Raw genomic sequence first — 17,988 nt, 5'->3', positions numbered from 1 at the left:
GACCTGGCTCTTATTTCACAGAACCATTTATAAGTGCCACCTCAGTAAGTCACAGACAAGGTTGAGGTTGTTTGGTTATGCACTTCATGTGACGTGAGGCCCCTTAGAGTCCAGAGTAAAGAATAAGATTACGTGAATAATCTATTTTGGTCTGTGTACAAAAGGAAAGGAAGAAAGAAATTAAAACAATTGTATTTAGAAATCTCCTATAGCCATAGCAACAACATGTTGTAAAGTATTCTCCAATTGGGCAATCATATTGTAGTTTTATGCCTTAAATTATTTGTAGGGCTACCATTGACTATGGATACGCAGTTGTGTAGTTGTATTGAACTAACAGCCAGAGCGTATCAACAGCTTCACACACTGCCAATAGCCTCTCTATGTAGCTTACTGTATAGCTGTAGTACTGTAATGCCTGTAATCATTCACCACCTGTTTGCAACAAGCACACTTAAAATGGCTGCAATTCAAACAATGCTTTCATTCTTATTCTTTGCTAGAATAGACTCGCTTTAATTGTATTTCTATTTCTCCTCTACATGGAATGTGCTCTCTCTTTCCCTCTCCCCATTCCACTGCCAGGGAAGTTTTGGCAGAGGAACTTCAAATCCTATTTAAAGGCAGTAGTTAACAGTACCCTTGCTGGCAGTATACATGGCCTCATGTTTGGGATAGAAAATATGATTGTCTATTCCCTCATTCCAAATCTTATTTTCAAATGTTGCGATTAACACAACCCATATGTACATACATACCTACCACACACAGTCGGTGGAAGCTGGTCCTGCTATTATCAGTTCTATCATTGTGCTTTCTTCATACCGCGACTCAGAAAGCTTTGCATTGAAGTGAGGTCGGCATTCTCACTGAAGGCCTACATTGTAGGCAGGGGGCATCATGATGTCTCTAGCCCTATATGTGTCTGCACGCATGCTCTTGTATCCGTACATGCAAGTGTTTGCCTGCCTTTTGTTTCGTTTGCAAATATGCAGACAAAGCACACATTCATAGCCCAAACTCCCCGGATTCCTCCACGCATGTGGGTTGTTGTTATGTGAATGAGAAAAGCAGGCGTGTTGCTGTGCATGTTTTCTGCCGCTGCGCGGCTGGAGGTTGCAGTCATCCGCGGGCGAGCGTCTCCCACACTCCCGCGGCTCCCACGAGGCACGAGCTGAGTCATCGAGCCCTTTCAAAGGATGGATGTGGTGGCTGAATGGAACCTGGCGCCCTGATTGGCTACCTCTGGCCACCCCACTTTCCGCCTCTCACCGTGGCTACGTAGGTGGATGAATGAGTACTGGTTAATGGCAATCTCTGCCTGTGAACCTTTCTGTGATGCATGTGTGCCCTGTCTGTGGGAGTTGTGTATTTATGCTGGTTTGTGCGTGTGCGTGTGCGTGCGTGTGTGTGTGTGTGTGTGTGTGTGTGTGTGTGTGTGTGCGTGCGTGCGTGCGTGTGTGTGCATGTGCGTGTGTTCGGGTTTGTGAAGCTGCTTTCATTTTTTCAATGACACAATTAATGTCAGCCAGTGTATTCATTTCAGACAGAGTACACGCAGACACTTAATGGTTTTTCATTTGTGCTCCCACCTCAACAGCATCAGTTTTGCCAACATTGGTTTCAGCTAGATTGGGTCCACTTTGTTCCTGTGTTGTGCAGATGTAGTGTGCCCTTAGTTTCAGGCATTTCATCTCAATTACACACATGCAGGAATTTCTAGATCCACGTAATCCTAGGCTACTTCGGTGTAAAAAGAGTAAAAAACGCATGACCCATTGCCTGGGATTTGTGACATGTTGTGGGAATTTTTTAAGCCCCATTCGTTGAGAAGGGTTATAATGGCTTTAGGGACTTTAGAGTGTCATGGACCAAAAGGCATGTGAGTGTTTAAGATGTGCGCCTTTGCGTGTGTGTGTGTGTGTGTGTGTGTGTGTGTGTGTGTGTGTGTGTGTGTGTGTGTGTGTGTGTGTGTGTGTGTGTGTGTGAGAAGCAAAGATCAGATGTTCAACATTATAGGGAGCCCTGGCAACGGCACCATTGAATTTAGGGATCAAGATAATTATTAATTATACTAATTATCAGGGGTGTAGCCACATGGGGGCCATGGCCACCCCTGGTCAGAGGTTGGCCACCCCGCTGGCCCCCCAGAGTCTGAAAAAAATAAATAAAAAAATCCTGAACGGAAACGTTCTAAAGAAAGCTGAAATATATGCACTATTAGTTTGATCTAACTTTGACTTATTAGTATTATATTAAGAATAAAAAATGGACATTATTGTCAAAAAATATTTTTAATATTGCCCTTAAAATAATCAAATGCCCTCCCCCCCGTTGACATTCAAGTGCCACCCCAAATATAAGACTGGCCCGAGCTGGCCACCACAGTAATAATGTCCTGGCTACGCCCCAGGTAATTATACACCCATTGAATGATGCATATTCAATGGTCCTTGTTCACTCGATTATACTGAAAAGACTGAAATCCTTCGAAAGACGTTTCGCAATACATGCGAATACCGAATGGTTATATTAATTATTATTAATAATAATTAATGATAACCTCAAACATGCCATGCTCTTGCATTTCTCCCCCCCCCCCCCCCCCCCCTCCACACCCACCTCCGATCACAGTGACTTCACCCTTTGGAGAAAAAAAACGGGGGAGGAGCTGGCAAGGAGGGGTCTGGCGTGTGTGCCGATGTTGCCGTTTGTTGTTTGCACGTTCTGCAAGCTGTACTGTAAACGATTCGAACAATGTGATCGGAGGGCCTTCGTTTTTTAGGCTTCCTTTGGAAATGCTTTGACTTATCCGAGGAGATTGGCTGGAAATGTGGGGGGATGAAGACATTTCTACGTTTGTGATTGGGAAACACTTGTACACACATAGCTCCCGTTCCTTCGTATTGTGAGCTCCAGTACCTCGGCGACTACACGCCGGGATGGTCGAGCTCATCTGAGGAAGAGTCTGGGGTTTTTGGGTCGAACAAGCAACTATTTCTAAACAGTTTTCTCTTTCACTTCCCTGGAAATGGTGTTGTTCTTCATCCACTCCGTAGCACGGAACAAACCTGGATAACGAAAGGAGTACATACGTGACAACATCGCTGCGTGACGACTACTTTGCTCTCGGTAAGGTCGGCGATTCAAGCGGGCGTACCGCCGCCGCGAGTCAGGAGCCGCGGCGGGATGTCGAAGGCGCGATGTGACACGCTGGCCTGTAGAGCTATGTGATTGACCCCACAGTTGAAGGCTTAAGAGCGTAATTTGCCATTTAATGTAGGTATTTCAGTGTGAATATTACATTAAGCGAAACGCTGACAGTGTGTACGGCGGCTAGCCTTCCTCATGGACTCGTTTTGATAACAAGTGGTCCGCCGTGCTATTGCTAACTTATTTTAATGTGCCACTACTAGCCGTAGAATGACACCATAGCTAGGCTAGCGATAACTAGCCTGTCATAACTACCACAACATGTTAGATTTGGGTACTTTCTTATAACTTTTGTCAAGTTAGCAAGGAGAAGCAAAACTTTCTTTTATAGTAGTTTGAACATCTGGCGAAGACTGCTTCCTTGTTAAGACAGGTCTCTTCTAACGCGGAGACGTCATAGTCGAAGTTGGATTTAAAACATATCGAGGTTGAACTAAACTACACCGAGCACATGAGTTGCACTATTCGGTATACATGTCTTAGGTGTCCATTGTTTGTTTCCCCCTCTTGATAGAGATACAACTGCTGCTGGACCCATTCCGCTCTGGGGGCTCGTGTTTGTTTTAATGCATCTCGGGCTTCCCGAGTCCATGAGAGACTGCGAGTACAGCCAGATAAACACTCGCACCTCCACCCCGATGGAGATCCCTTACAAGAAGAAGACCCCAAAGAAGAGGAAATGGGAGTCCTTTCCCGGGCGGAATAAATTTTATTGCAATGGGAGGATTATGATGGCCAGGCAGACGGGCGTTTTTTACCTCACCCTGGTCCTCATCCTGGTCACATGTGGACTCTTCTTCACGTTTGAGTGAGTATACTGTGCATGAAATGTCTCGTTCCATTTTCCTTGACTTGTGTGTTTTGTTTTCTACTTTCCCGAATTGTATACGTTCTCTACATTCCATCCCCTTTGTGCCGAGGCTTATAGTCTATGCGTCTCTAGCCTCCTCCACACATTGCCAGTATTTCACAACATTTTGTCAGATGGTAACTCAGAAGCTTCAGTGCTCTGAGAAAGTGATGACGTATAGCTGTACACTGTAGCTGTAACTCACAGTGCAATCCTTTGCGTGCCAAGTTCGGCTCTTGATGGATAGTCTGGTAACTTTTACATTTATTTTGCCGAGTTTCACTAGACTCATACATTAAGTCATGTCGAGGAGATCGTTTGTTTATTTACTGCTCATTTTCAGGGTGACCTTGCGATTATGATGACACCATATATTAACCAGAAAGCCAATCAACCGTACCTAGGTATTTTCTAATCAAAATGATCTCGGGAAACTTCCTTCCATCAACCCTGTGCTACATTATGTCATATTCTGTTAACTGTCATTTCTATAAAATAACAGCTAGTGCCATCACATTTTCAGTTTAACAGGAGGTTAATACTGGAATATTCTTAACATGATATACATTACAAGAGGTAGTTCAGCAAGTAATTGAAAACCTTTTTGTGAAATATCAGATCACATTCAATTTAAGTTCCCCATCCTTTTCACAAGTTTGACCAGACTATATTGGTCAGATGCTTGTGATTTAAGAAGCCAATATTGGCAACCTACACTGCGCATTTGTCTATCCACATGTGCTCTTTCTTAAATACTCTTCTAGGTTCCTCATATGGTTCCCCAAACACACACAGACACTGACATGGGACGAGGTTGATCATAACAGGGTGCTTTCCTCTCCTCGTTTGAACTCCAACCTGCAATTCGTCACTTTGGGACGTCGCTAATTGTCCCTTTGCGGTAAGAGCACATGATGGTACGTGTTGAAAGACAGACTGACCCGATTGTTAGTGCTGGATTGTATCACAAGAGATTGCACCTTTTGCTGTCACTCTGCATTAGCCCTGACTAATCACTCTGTCTCTGTGTCTGTCTCTGAGAACCCCCATTCATTTGACAGATAAGACCCTCTTTGTAATACTATGTGTTGCCCAATACAACTGATATCCTGCTATTATCAGGGCAAAGCATGTGAGAGCCCAGAAAGCTCTTGACATGCAAAGACATGTCCAATCAGTGGCTGCATGTCTAATTAGGGATGGGGATCGAAACCTGGTTCAATCAAGGACCCGGTTCCAATCATTAACGTTTGGGCTTATCGATACCACTATGGAGTCCCGTCGTTCATTTATTATTATTTTTGTAACGTAATGTTGTGTCCCTTGAGTCGCGTCCTGGCATTTAAATCAAATCAATCCATCACTGGAGCGTGTCCACCAATGGAATTGTAAGCAAACAGGTCTTACAAGTAAAACAAGTGAAGTCAATTGTGAAATCAGTGTTGTAATCAGCAGCATACAAGTTAGTAATCTTAAAAAGTAAATAAAGTTTCAGATGTGCTGCGTGATGATGTGTTGAGGTTGGCTCAGTAAAACGACTGTTCGGTTATCATGATGCATTCAAATGTAACATAAAGAAACGGTAAATTGAGTTTTTGGTGAGAAACATGAGTAATACTGTATAACTCAAGTTTCTGTGTTACTAATAGAGTTGTATAGTGCTCTCATCATTTTAGTTTACATAAATAAAACTACTGATGTCAATATTTATTAAGAATTACATATTTAATTTAAATGCAATTATTTATTTCCTAAATATTTTCCTCATCACTAAAAACGCTTCGTATTTCCACCAATTAATAGAAAAGTATCGATAGTGGTATCGATAAAGACTCGGATCGTTAAGGAGTATCGAAAATGGTATCGATAGCAATAAATATTAATGATCTCCATCCCTATGTCTAATGTCCGACATTTTTCTCCTATCCCTGTAAATATGAAGGGACAGCAGTACTGTACTCTGTACCAAACCACTATCAGTTAGTTGGCCGGTAAGCCTGTGTGCATTATTGATAACGGAGGTATTCTCCACTTTTCAATCAACACTGACCTCTGGACCACTTCAGCTTTCAATGCATTGTCCCTTAGGAGGAGATACTGACATAACCCAAGTCGAAGACCAGCCAGCTGTGCCAACCATCCACTAAGTCCCACACTGTGTGGATGAAAAGACAATTCCTAAATCACCCCCAAAACCCTTGCTGTAGCCTGTATAGCCAGCAGGGCTGGGGACTTATGTGCTCTGTGCTCTGTTTTGACGACGGGGGACATTGCTTAGACATGGTGCTTTGGGAAACTCTTCCTCTCTTTGCTGTCCTGCACCCGTTTCAATCCCCTGCCCACCCTATCTCTGCAGGCCAGTGTGAAGACCTCCTGACTCCCCCCTACGGACTGTCTCCCTGGTTGCAAAGCACCCGTCTGCTGAGCAGAGACATTTAGCGGACAGGCTGATAGTCAGCAGACCTGCACACACTGTCTTCTATGGCCATTAACTGTAATGTGTTTCGATTAGACATGTTTTTTGGCTCACCCCTCCAGATGTCAGCCCAGTGGGAAATGGCTTCTCATCCGTTACTTAGACCATGTGTATGAGAATCCATATTCTTATTTTGATGAATGAGTGCTTCTCCGGCAAACAAATGCAAAATGTAGTGTCCGGCACGTTTTCCCACATACATTAACATATTGTTTTTCCCGATTGGATGAATTTACAATTGAGTTATTGTTGCGACCTCTGTTGCGGAACTATGGTTTTCATATTGCCTTTGACTAATCATTGGCAACAGCTTTGGCTGTGCGTCCATGCAGGCCTGCCTAACTGCAGCACTCCTAACTATCATTATTCTGTTAATGACTTCCCAGACACCCATGCGTTGCACATTACCCTGCTCCCCATGCGTGGTGAAAAGTTCAGTCTTGTAAATATGTGTAGTGCTTGTGATCTGAGGCACTGTGGAACTTTTAAGCTTCTGAATCCCTGAGACATAAATGTGTGAGGGAGATGAGTGGTTTTGGTCTGAGAAGCATCTGAAAATAATTTAACAGAAGTGCATTGTAGGGCCTTAGTCATCAATCCGAGGCTGTGACAGTTCTGCAAAGCTCAGAGTAGGGCTCACATGTGTCAATGTTGATGGACGACCAATTTGAATGGCCCATTGTTGTCAGACTGTCTTAATTGTGTGAAGAAATTGAAGATAAATAGGCACGGAATCTGTCAGGACGTGCAGGAAATAACCAGGCCTTTTTTTTGCGCTACCGAGCAGTCACTGTTTTTTTTTTGTTGTTCAGACAAGTCGATTTTCCATATAACAAAATAGCTTTGCTTCCTTTCTTCAACAGCTATTCAACTAACATCATTTGTTCCCCTCCTTCCCCTCCGATCCAGCTCAAATGTGCAACTGAAGGAGGAAAATAAACGAGGCACATTCTTTCCATTCCTGTTTTCTTTGAATATGAAATGTTGACCATTGTTTAGTGTGTTTTGAAGGTGGTTAGCCACAACAGTCTCATTCATTATGCCAGCCATGGGAGAGAGACCAAATAATAATTCCTGCTGTAGAAGAGCAATGTTTCTCTCTGCCCTTGACACAGTTCATCTGGTGTTGTGCAACCCTCACATTTTCATCAAGGTTTATACTCATAGGCAGTAACCACTTTCTCGATGTTTGAGGGGTAGGTGGGGTCTTTGCAGTGGTTGTTATTTGCAGGCATGTGAGATTATCACTTCGGTATTCCTCCAACCCCACCCACTTTATACCCACACGTTTCCTGCGGTTGCTAAACCTCTAACTGCATCTTGAGTAGGACGATTCCCTGACTGTGTGCCTACTTGGCCACTACATCAGCTTTAGTTTTTAAACCTCTTTAATTCGATTCTAAGCATAAGATTAGAATCGACCAAAAGCTTAGCATTTTCTTTTTTTGAAAAAGTGATTTAAGCTTTGCAGTGAAAAAACACGTAAGGAATGACAAAGGAGAGGGCATCAGCAGCCAGTTGCTAGATGCTGTTAGATTATCAATATCAACGTGTATAACTTAATAGATAACATATTTTGGGACACGGTAGGCCAACATTTCCCAACCCCAGGGCACATCAGATTCATATCAGCACATGTCACTGCTCATTGTCATGACTTGTGACATCAATGGAACTCGAGGACTTGACTGCATGATTTGGACTCGGATGACAGATATTAAAAATCATATGTATTGTCCCTTGGCAATAAGCGATCACAACATTGACTCATGCTATGGTGACTAGACAACATTCTCGGACTTGAGATTTTGTGACTCGAGTACATGTTAGATATCTGATCTTCATTTACATTATTTAAATCACCTCTTGGCAGCCACTGGAAAGTCTGAAGGAAGATTTGCAATAAAAGGGAAAATCCGCCCTGAATTTATCTTTCAGATTGTGTTTTGATTCCATTTGCTTTGACTAAAATAAACTATGACTCAAGGCCATAGCTTATTTTAGTCAGACAATTTCTTTGCCCAATTGATTGGGCAAAGAGTAACAGCTTACTCCTTGTTGTGCATTAGTTCTGCACAGTGCACCAAAACAATATTCCCTCCATGTGGAAGGGCTAAATACGTCTGGTTATTGTTTTCTTTGTTTCCTCTTTTGGAATGTCCAAAAGTCTAACTGTTGCGAAAGATCTTAGTGTTTCTCATTGTGTTTTCAACAGTGGCCACACCCATGGTACACATGTTTCCCTTGGAGACAAACAGGACCAGTGGTCCAATACTTTCTTGTCTACAATAACAAACCTGTTTCCTGTATTGCTACAGTAATGACCTGGATTGTTCTTTAATTGTTCCCAAAAAGATTGTTAGGCTGGTGGTTTAAAAATGAGCTCAACTGGTCTTGTGGATTTGCAGGTTGTTTTCAGATGTCTTCTCTTTGAATAAAGAGTGACTACCATTAATCCTCTTTTAAGAAAAATAATGTCACAGGACAAACAGTCAGTGAATAACTGAGTCATAACAATTAACCTGATCTGTTACACATACCCTTGAACTCAGCCACAAGTATGTTGTTTGACTAGGGAGCTTACCATTTTCTGGCCATGATGTTGACTCCTCTCAGGTCGCTTTCCTGTTGCTGTCTGTTTTCCTGTGGTGGCAACAGGGCAGACCCGTCACCAGTCATCAGTCAAAGCAGGAATCAATTCCTACTATCTGCCTCTTCAACAGCTCCTCCTTTCCATGAATAGCCAACATCCTATTCTTCACCCTTGCATCACCTATGTTTGTCAAACAGCATTAGCACATCCCCACTGCCTGGGTCAGTGACTGTGTTGAAAGGTTATGTAGGTCGAGATTGAGGTACTTGAGGCTGCGGTAGAGGAGTTGGCAAGACTGGGCAAATATTTAGTAATAGGGCATGGTATGGAAGATCACTTCTTGCAGTCCTATAAGTGCCAATTAACGTCTCGGTAGCAGCGGCAAACATTGTTTTTGAAGTTTCTAATGACTTCTAAAGAACTTTCATGTTATTTTGAGAGTCACTAAGTGCAATTCAATATATTTGATCAAACCTGTTATGAAAGTGAGGTCTATTGTGAAAGTTCACCGAGCCGATTCTGTTTTTAAGTTGGGCAAGTGAACATGACATTCGGCCAAGGCGAACATGACCTGTACTTGCCCTATGGGCAAGTGCTCTCAAAACCTTAGTGTCAACCCCTGCCATGCACCTGACATAGCACTCCTTATATTTGCTTCTTATCAACCCGCCTATGGACTCATTAGTCAGGTTCAGTGCACTTGTGCTGTCATCAATCTAGATTAAGTCCAACCTGTGTGCTACTCTCTTAAGATCTAATAGATTGACACTTGGTAATACCATCTAAAATGTAATATTAGGTTATACAGGGTAGACTACTCTTTTGCATGAAAATCTATTCAGTGACGCAATACAAAAATGAATTGGAGGAATTGCAGGATAAGATTGTGTGAATGGATGGGTGTTCAATGTTTGACATGTTCAATGACTTTGTTGTTGTAGATCAGAGGATATCGATCGCCTCTAAAGCTGCCCTGAGTGCAAGGCTAAAAGTAGGTAGCGTGATACAGCATGTAGCTCTGTTGGATTTCTAAGGGACAGCTATAGGGGGATTTTGCCCGAACTGTTAGAAATGATTTGGTCAGAGTCAAACAAGTTCAAAACCTCTCCAAATATAGTTCAATAGGTTTAAGTTATGGGGACTATAAGGTTATGAAATCAAGCTGATTTTGTTATGCAGTAAACTTTTGACTGTTCTATGAAGACAATGTATGCATGCTTTTCTCCAGGTTATTTCTCTTGATGGTATTTTCGATTGACTTAAGCTTTTCACTTTAGCTTCTCTCTAAGGGTTACAGCAGTGTAGATCAGAGTAGGAATTTAGCAGGTAAGCAGCAGGAAGTCAACTGCTTGTAAAGCGTGTTTGATGTCAATATGAATCATATATGCCGTCGACTGTGTGTGGCAGAGTTGGAGGGGGAAAATGATCACAAACGTCAAATACCAAGTTCACATCTCCCTGGCCTACATGGTCCACTGTAGTGTGTAAGATCTCATCCCATTTGAGATCTGAGGCTGTCTCCTTTTAATGTGCTGTAACTCACTGTTATTTTATGAAACATCTGCTATGAGTGCATTGTGAGAAAATCAGTTTCTCGTTGATTGCACCTGTACGAGCCAATTAAGATTTAGACCACAAGTTATATCTGACCAGGGCATCTCTTCCCTGATGGTTCAGAGAATTATTCTTGCATGTTCATCACAGGTGTGTCTAATGAACACGTATCAATGGTGGAGAAATGATTGGAGGGAGGGAGCACAAAAGGAGGGATTTTGTCTTTTGTGTTTTCTGTGCAGATGCAATCGTGTCAAAGTGAAACAACAAGGTCAACCGTTTTATTGATTGATTTACTGCAGTGATGATTGCAAAAGTCCCCCGAGTTCCCTATACTAAGTAAGTAATAATCCAAGCATCCCAGGTAATCTGTGGGTAAATGTTCATAGTTATCCTCAAACACAAATCTATTAGTTGGATTATACATTTAATTAAAGAAAGCCAACAATATCTATCTATTATATCTACAAGTGTCTCCATCCGTAGCTGAGACAGCAATTTCAAAGCTGTTAAAAAATACGTCCGGTTTACAGTGTACAGTAATGTTTGAATTTCTTCTATACAGCAGGCTTTTTATTGATAAAAAAAAATGAATCTACCTGCCTCTGCCTCTTTGCCAAAATGTACAAAATGTGTTCTGTCTCTCTCTGTTCTCTTTTTATTAATTAATTCTAACTTTTGTTATAGTTGATTTATTAAGTTGAATTTTCATGTTGTTTAGAACAAAAAGGGTACTGATTTAATAATATATTTGAATCCCAATGCATCTTCAATTCATTAGAACTTTTGCCTAATGCTTAGTCTTATCTCTTTATTCTTCTTTCTCTGAGTAGCAATAAGTTGTAAATGGACTAATATTCACGATGTTTAGACACTTGATGTCAGGGGTTTCCTATCCAGCCTTGACCTACTGCGGTCCTACTTTTTCACCTGGGACATGATTATCAGGCTAAGCAGGCTGGATCTCTACAGGCTGCTGCCTGGGTCACTATGTCCCCTGCTCACAAATGCTTTTTGGAAACCCCTTCAGACAACCCCATTTGATTTTTTACCAGGATACAAAAAAATAAATGAGGACCTTGGAAAATAATGTGGTTCTGTGCTTGCCCTGTTTCAGTTATCTCACTGAAGTTCAGCCAGCTGGCTCCAAGCATCCTGTTATCAGTCGGCCCATGCTGTGTTTATTTGCATGTTTTCTGCTCAGAGTGGTCTATGTTGTATTCAAGGAGACTGAGGAATGTCCCATGGTATATGCATGATTTGTATGGGAGCTAAGACCAGGCTCAAGGGAGAGCTGCCCTCATATATGTATTCTTAATTGTGAACAGGCAAGTAGAGATTTTGTTGAGAGATAACAGTCCCAATCATTACACATGAGTAATTGAAGAGAATTTAATCTGGCATACATATAAGACATTGTTTCCAAAAAGAAAACTACCATTAATCCTACATGGAAATATACTTAAAAATACTTTTATTTTTTTTATTGTATTTTTTTGTTTAGTCAAATGTATTTAAATATTTGGACTGTGTCTTCATTGAGGGAAGGGTGGTGGGGGGGGGGATAAATGACATGACATCATTATCCTGATGCATATCATCCGTCTTTCCTCACTTTTAAACCCTTTCACCGTGAATCGAATGGTTGTTTCCAAGGTAACCACATTTTCTTTCAAAATCCACCATGTCCGACATTGGATATTGTCAGTCTCCATGGAAACAAAGCCCCTCAAACTCCCCAATTAATATTAACTACGCTAAAGTGGAAATAACATTCTAATCTGGGACATATCCAGTGTCTCCTTAATGCCGCCTTACAGGCATGAAAAGAGAGGCTATTGGGTTTCTTCCGAACAGTTGTTCTTCAAACCAAGTGGCTGATGAAAATGGATGTGAATCTTGCACGCAGACTGGAGCTTGCCTTCCTCACAGAACACACCCCCATATCAATCGAAGCTAGTCTGTGGTTAAAATGGGTTCAGTGCAGCAACCTACTTCCCCCCGTCAGTATGTAATGCGTGCTCATCTCCACTGGATATTCTCTTCCAACACCTAACTGCCTTGGTAGTTGTGGTGGTAAACAGTCTCTCTTCTCAGAATTGATTAACGTCACCGCCTGTTGACATCTGTAAACAAACATCTGCCTGCTTCTGCATCCTTGAAGTGCTTGATGCGTCGGCAGTGTTGAATGTTTACCTAGATTACATGTTATAGAGGATGATCATTATCCGCTTATGCAGAACCAAATGGATTTTCTTTGGTGTGCTGCAGATAAACTGTGGTCACAACCCTTGGAGACGGCAACATGTGGCAGTTTACTAAACTTTACATGGAGACTTGTCATCAGATTGACTCCTGTTTGTAACATCCAAATCATCTTGGAGATAATGGTTAAATACGTTGTTTCAGGCAAAGCTTTGTTGTTGGCTGTTCACAACTCAATTATTGATGCAATTTAGTGTTCCTAGGACAGATTGAAGAGGAACAGATTGACGAAGCAGATAAAAGGAAGGTGTGTAATGTGGCTCAGTGGATTTCTTTATTCTGCTACTTTTGTAATGCCTTTCCTATATTATTATTTTATACAGCAGGGTGCGAGTAATAGTACTCAATATGCACAGAACACAACGATACTCTTTAATAGCATTTTGTTGATAATCATGATGGTTGGTGCATTCTTTTATAAAGGCAGGTAGGCCAGGTTTAGCCTGTCAAACCAGTTCCTTCTTGGTAAACTCAATATTAACTGGAGTGGGATGGTCAGGGATTGGGTCGTTTTTCCAAAGATATCACTGCCGAAGTCACTTTGAGAATTTTGAGCATTTTATGAAGGAATATAAACATGCTTTGTTTTTGACAAATGTGTCTATTCAAGCTTATTTTGCGTTGTCGGAAGATGAGTCTCAACGGCAATATTTTGAAGGAGACAGAGTGCTCTTCTACGCGCTCTGTTTATAGAGTAAGTTCTCATAGTAAGTTAGTTAAAATCGCCCTATTATTGGCGCAGGAAAAACATATAGTTGACAATCGCTTCAATTGCCTATATACGATCCGATGGCAAAAGTTTGCACAAGCCTTAGTGAATATTTGGAGTCCCCTTTAGATCATAGAGGCTTAGATCATTCAGTGTCTTTTCTTACCCGGATTCGCCACATTTTTTGAAAGAAAGTAAGAGTTTAAGTTTATGTGTCTTCTATGCTGTGTGGTCTGAGGGTATTCAAAGAAAATCCCCAGTATTCACCTTAAAAGGTGACTTTCTTATGTAGAGCATATTTTTATCTACCTTGCAGCAAGAACATTGCTGTCGACTAAGTCACCAAATAGGAAATAATAACAACTATTGCTTCTGGCACCCAAAGCAAACAGAAATCGTTCTCAACATGTACTATAGACCTTTTTTGCTTTTTAAAGCAAGGCAGATCATCAATAAACCTCTCAATAATTGCATGTTTTTGATGGTCTTTGGACGAACAAATTGCGCGCTGCTGCAGTTTGACACAGCTTGCATAGCTCTGCCGCTCTTGGAACACAGCTTGATATCGATAGCTGCCAATCTCTTTGCAGTCACTTAAATGGAATTCTGCCAATGTTTGTTACATCATTATCATGATATGAAAAGACGGAATAATAAATGCGCTTGAAATAAGTGGCCAGGTGCTAGAGCAAAATGATGGACTTGTGTAAAGAGAAGTATCCGGTGCCGGGCTACACGACTTAATAATAATAATAATAATAATAATAATGCATTTTATTTATGGGCAAGACTATCAAACATCCATAGTAGCAAAGACTTGTCCAGAATGCCTTTGTTAATCTTTGTCTAACTCAGTGATTAAGAAAGGCAGTAGGGCAGACATGTACCTCTAACAATTGGAAGCCCAATTAGCCAATGTGCACCCGAGGAATGTGCACTTAGCTCCAGACCGAGTAGTGCACGCTGTTTAGGAAGAAACCCAACGACCTCAAGACCAGTGTCAACAATCACAGATGTGTCTTTGCTGCATTTATGCCGTGCTGCATGAATCCTCCTGCTGATGTCCCAGGCATCCCAGCGGTTTCCCCCCCCCCCCTCCCCTCTGTCCAGATGTGGACAGCAGGATTGGCTCCAATCCCTTGAATTGAACATATTGGAGACCCATTTATTGGCGTGAAGGACTTAAGTTAAGTTTATTCCTGATTATGATGTACTCTCTCAACAAACTTTAAATTGCATTCATCATTTTTGATTGTTCAACCTAAAGAGAGTAAAAAAGAAAGCTAAATTAATTTAAATCCACATTCAGAATACATTAGCAGTTAGCAAGTGAGAATAAGAACTGCTTGTTTCATTCCTGCTCTGATGTGCACACTGTTTAATGGCAGCGTTATCAGACCAACAGCAGTGTTTCCCCTATAAGCATTCAGCAGCGCCGCACCTCCGCTGCTGGAAAGAATTGCCAAGTTCGAGGCACATTTACAAAATGATCTGGTCTCAGCAGATACCTGGACTCTGTTGGTTGTTATGTCATATTTGGAAGCTCAATCTGTACATTTTTCCCCAAAATATCTGACCAGAAGTAATCATCTAAAGGGCTATTTTTCAAAATGTTCTTCCACACCCCTCTAGTGTGGCTTGCTTACCAACTCACAGCACCACTGCTAAAAAAAATCGAGGGGAAACAGTGCCAACAGCGTTTAATAAGGTGTATTGGATTACTGTTATGTGTCTCACTGGAGTACAGGCACTCCAGCTCTGGAAGACATGCCAGCAAGGGCTGGACCATGGGTGACTGCCAGCAAGGCAGACACCCCGGGTCATCTGTTTAGCCTCCGCAAGACTCAGGCCCTTTGAGAAACCCCTTCTTCAACCCTTGTGATGCCATCATATTTATAGTCTTTTTCCATCCTTTTGACGGTTCGCATCTCAGGTTAGAATGTTTGTGGCTAAACAGAGGCTCCAATCCCGCAAATGTGCTCTTCTAAGAACTTCTCCTTTTCCCAAACCTATTTGCAATACATATTAGAATGGATCGATGTTTGCCGCCATAGTTGGCACAGTTTAAAATAGCAGTCCTAAATATAACTCGGCGTGGTTGGTGAGAGAGTTTCAGGTCTTGGCACACAATAGCAGTTGTGAGCGGCCACCCAAGGTGCAACCATCTGGAGGGGATGTCGTGTTGCATCCATCAGCACCAAACAATCGCAAGGCTGGACAAATGTTTTAATGTCATTGCGACTAGGGCTGTGCAATTAATCGAATTTCGATTGCGATATCAATTTTGGGGTCAAACGATCTCCAAACTCGTATAATCGAGTTGAAACGATTAATTTGACATTTTCCGTTTTACAGTAGGCCTAGAGAGTTTATGAAAGAGACGCGCATGCGAAAGCATTCAACGCGGCGAGAGGGAGTACGATCTAACAGGCGTGCTGCATCAGGAAGTATGCCGTTGGCAGGAGGCGGGACATGCCAGTGAACCGCCAATCAGCAGCATCGACTGTTGACAGACATGTTGGAGTAGACCTACCGTGTGGAATATTAAAGTTTCAGTAACGTTACAGTTTGATGAACGATAACAAGCTCCTATAGCAGACTTTAACTAAGAGTTCTTTAAGGCAGAACTGCCAAGTACATCTTGTATATGTATTTCTGTTTAACAATATGATTTTTATTAGCCATGTGTTTGTTATGGCTTTGTGACTATTAACTTTGCTATGGAGAAATGCTGGGACCGCTGTTCTCTAGACATTAAATAGGGAATGTATTATTTCAGTCGAGTCATTCGTCAGTGCATTTGGCTGAATATATTCATGAAATGTTTTATAAAAATCAAATGTTAGATTCAGAATGTTGTGGCAGACAGTACACTTACACACGAAAAAGGTTTTATTTTGGATACTTACATGTGTCTATGTCATAATTGATTGTGTCAATAAATGCATGTTTTCAAACTCAAAAATAATCGTTTGAATAATCGTGATATCAATATTGACCAAAATAATCGTGATTATGATTTTTCCCATAATCGAGCAGCCCTAATTGCGACCCATTACATTTGATTGACTGTGACTTTGTAGTTCACCTGCAAAACAGAACTGTTTGGTTACAAAGTCGTCCAAAGTTCACCGGCTCTCTGTCGTAAAATCTAGCCGTGATGAGGAGATGAGAAAGTTGCCCCCTTGAATGTGGTTTTGCCGTAGTTTTGTCCCCTTCGTCCCCGGTCGTTATCAAAAAGATGGCGGTGCCGATTCAGCGCTCTATTCACAGGACTTGATACTTTACATTGATCACTGTATGGCCCAATGACAGATTGAGTCCGTAAGTGCTTTGTGATGGACAGTAAATGGCTTTCATCCCATCCCTGGCATTTCCCTGCTCACCGTTGAACATTATCATAATGGGAAAGGTTTCTTCCTCCTCCCCAGCCGTCCACCCTCTCCCAGCTACCAGGCTCATCTTTTGTTCCATGTCATTAATCCTGTACATCCCCTCTGAGAAACAGTATTCTATACTGGATAAAATCACCTCTGTCGCTGCAGGGTTGAAGGGAAGCCTTAGTGGGTGCAATCCATTGTCTGAAGAATGAGCTTATGTTATGTTATTTAATGTACGTCACTATTTAATGGCGATTGTTTCGGTTTAATAGATTCTTTTGGATTTTTATTTTCCTACGGTTTGTGAAATGACGGCAAACCGGCAAAACCAAGATGTATTAAAGTTCTAGACCACACCAATTTGTTTGGCCTTGAAGACCAAGTGAACCCGCTGTCAACAGGCAAACAATGTGTTGTTTTTGGAGACTTGCAAACACGTACATTGGATTCGACTTCTGTTTACGCTAAATTAAGGTCTTATTTCAGTAACGGTGATAAAAAGCGGCAGAATTTTCAACCTTGTATCATTGCTGATGACTGAAAAGGGCCCGGGTGGCAGGTGATCCACGATGCGGTGTCATATTGCAATGCAAAAGTTGTGGCCCCCATTTTTACAGTAGGAAATAGTGGTGAATTAAGATGGACCATATTTTTGGTATTTTCAGCTGTTTAGAGAGAATCTGAAAATTTGTTTAAATCAAAAAGTGTCGATTAGTTTGAAAAAATTAGAGTTTTTTCAGGCCAAATCTCCCTGCCCTACTTAGGATAAAGCACTATAATTACGAAACCCAGATAATTATTAAAAATATATTTTTTGCTATTCTCTGAGTCATCGATGGAACCACATGGCTGCCATATGCTCAGTCAGTTCCCCCCATTTCTCTCCAAGAATGCCACCACTTCCACTTTCCCCCACATACCATATCTCCTTCTCCGCTGTTGGACCAA

At 41.7% G+C, this 17,988-nt stretch overlaps 1 protein-coding gene across 3 annotated transcripts in view; it reads left to right on the top strand.

Moving 5' to 3' along the window:
* The first annotated feature begins 2,680 nt into the window (after window positions 1-2,680).
* LOC132457713 (palmitoyltransferase ZDHHC14-like) overlaps window positions 2,681-17,988 on the top strand; it is a 39,435-nt gene continuing 24,127 nt past the window's right edge. Inside the window, exons 1-2 of one of the 3 annotated variants that reach the window (XM_060052011.1) lie at window positions 2,681-3,132; window positions 3,728-4,021. In XM_060052011.1, the coding sequence (XP_059907994.1) occupies window positions 3,780-4,021 (242 nt within the window). In that variant the 5' untranslated portion in view covers window positions 2,681-3,132; window positions 3,728-3,779. The other 2 variants (XM_060052013.1, XM_060052012.1) reach the window with 2 other exon arrangements.

The sequence above is a fragment of the Gadus macrocephalus genome, chromosome 5 (genome assembly GCF_031168955.1).
Source record: "Gadus macrocephalus chromosome 5, ASM3116895v1".
NCBI classification, from domain to species: Eukaryota; Metazoa; Chordata; class Actinopteri; order Gadiformes; family Gadidae; genus Gadus; species Gadus macrocephalus.
Note: the sequence above shows the minus strand (reverse complement) of the source record. Positions and strands in the feature narration are given on the sequence as shown.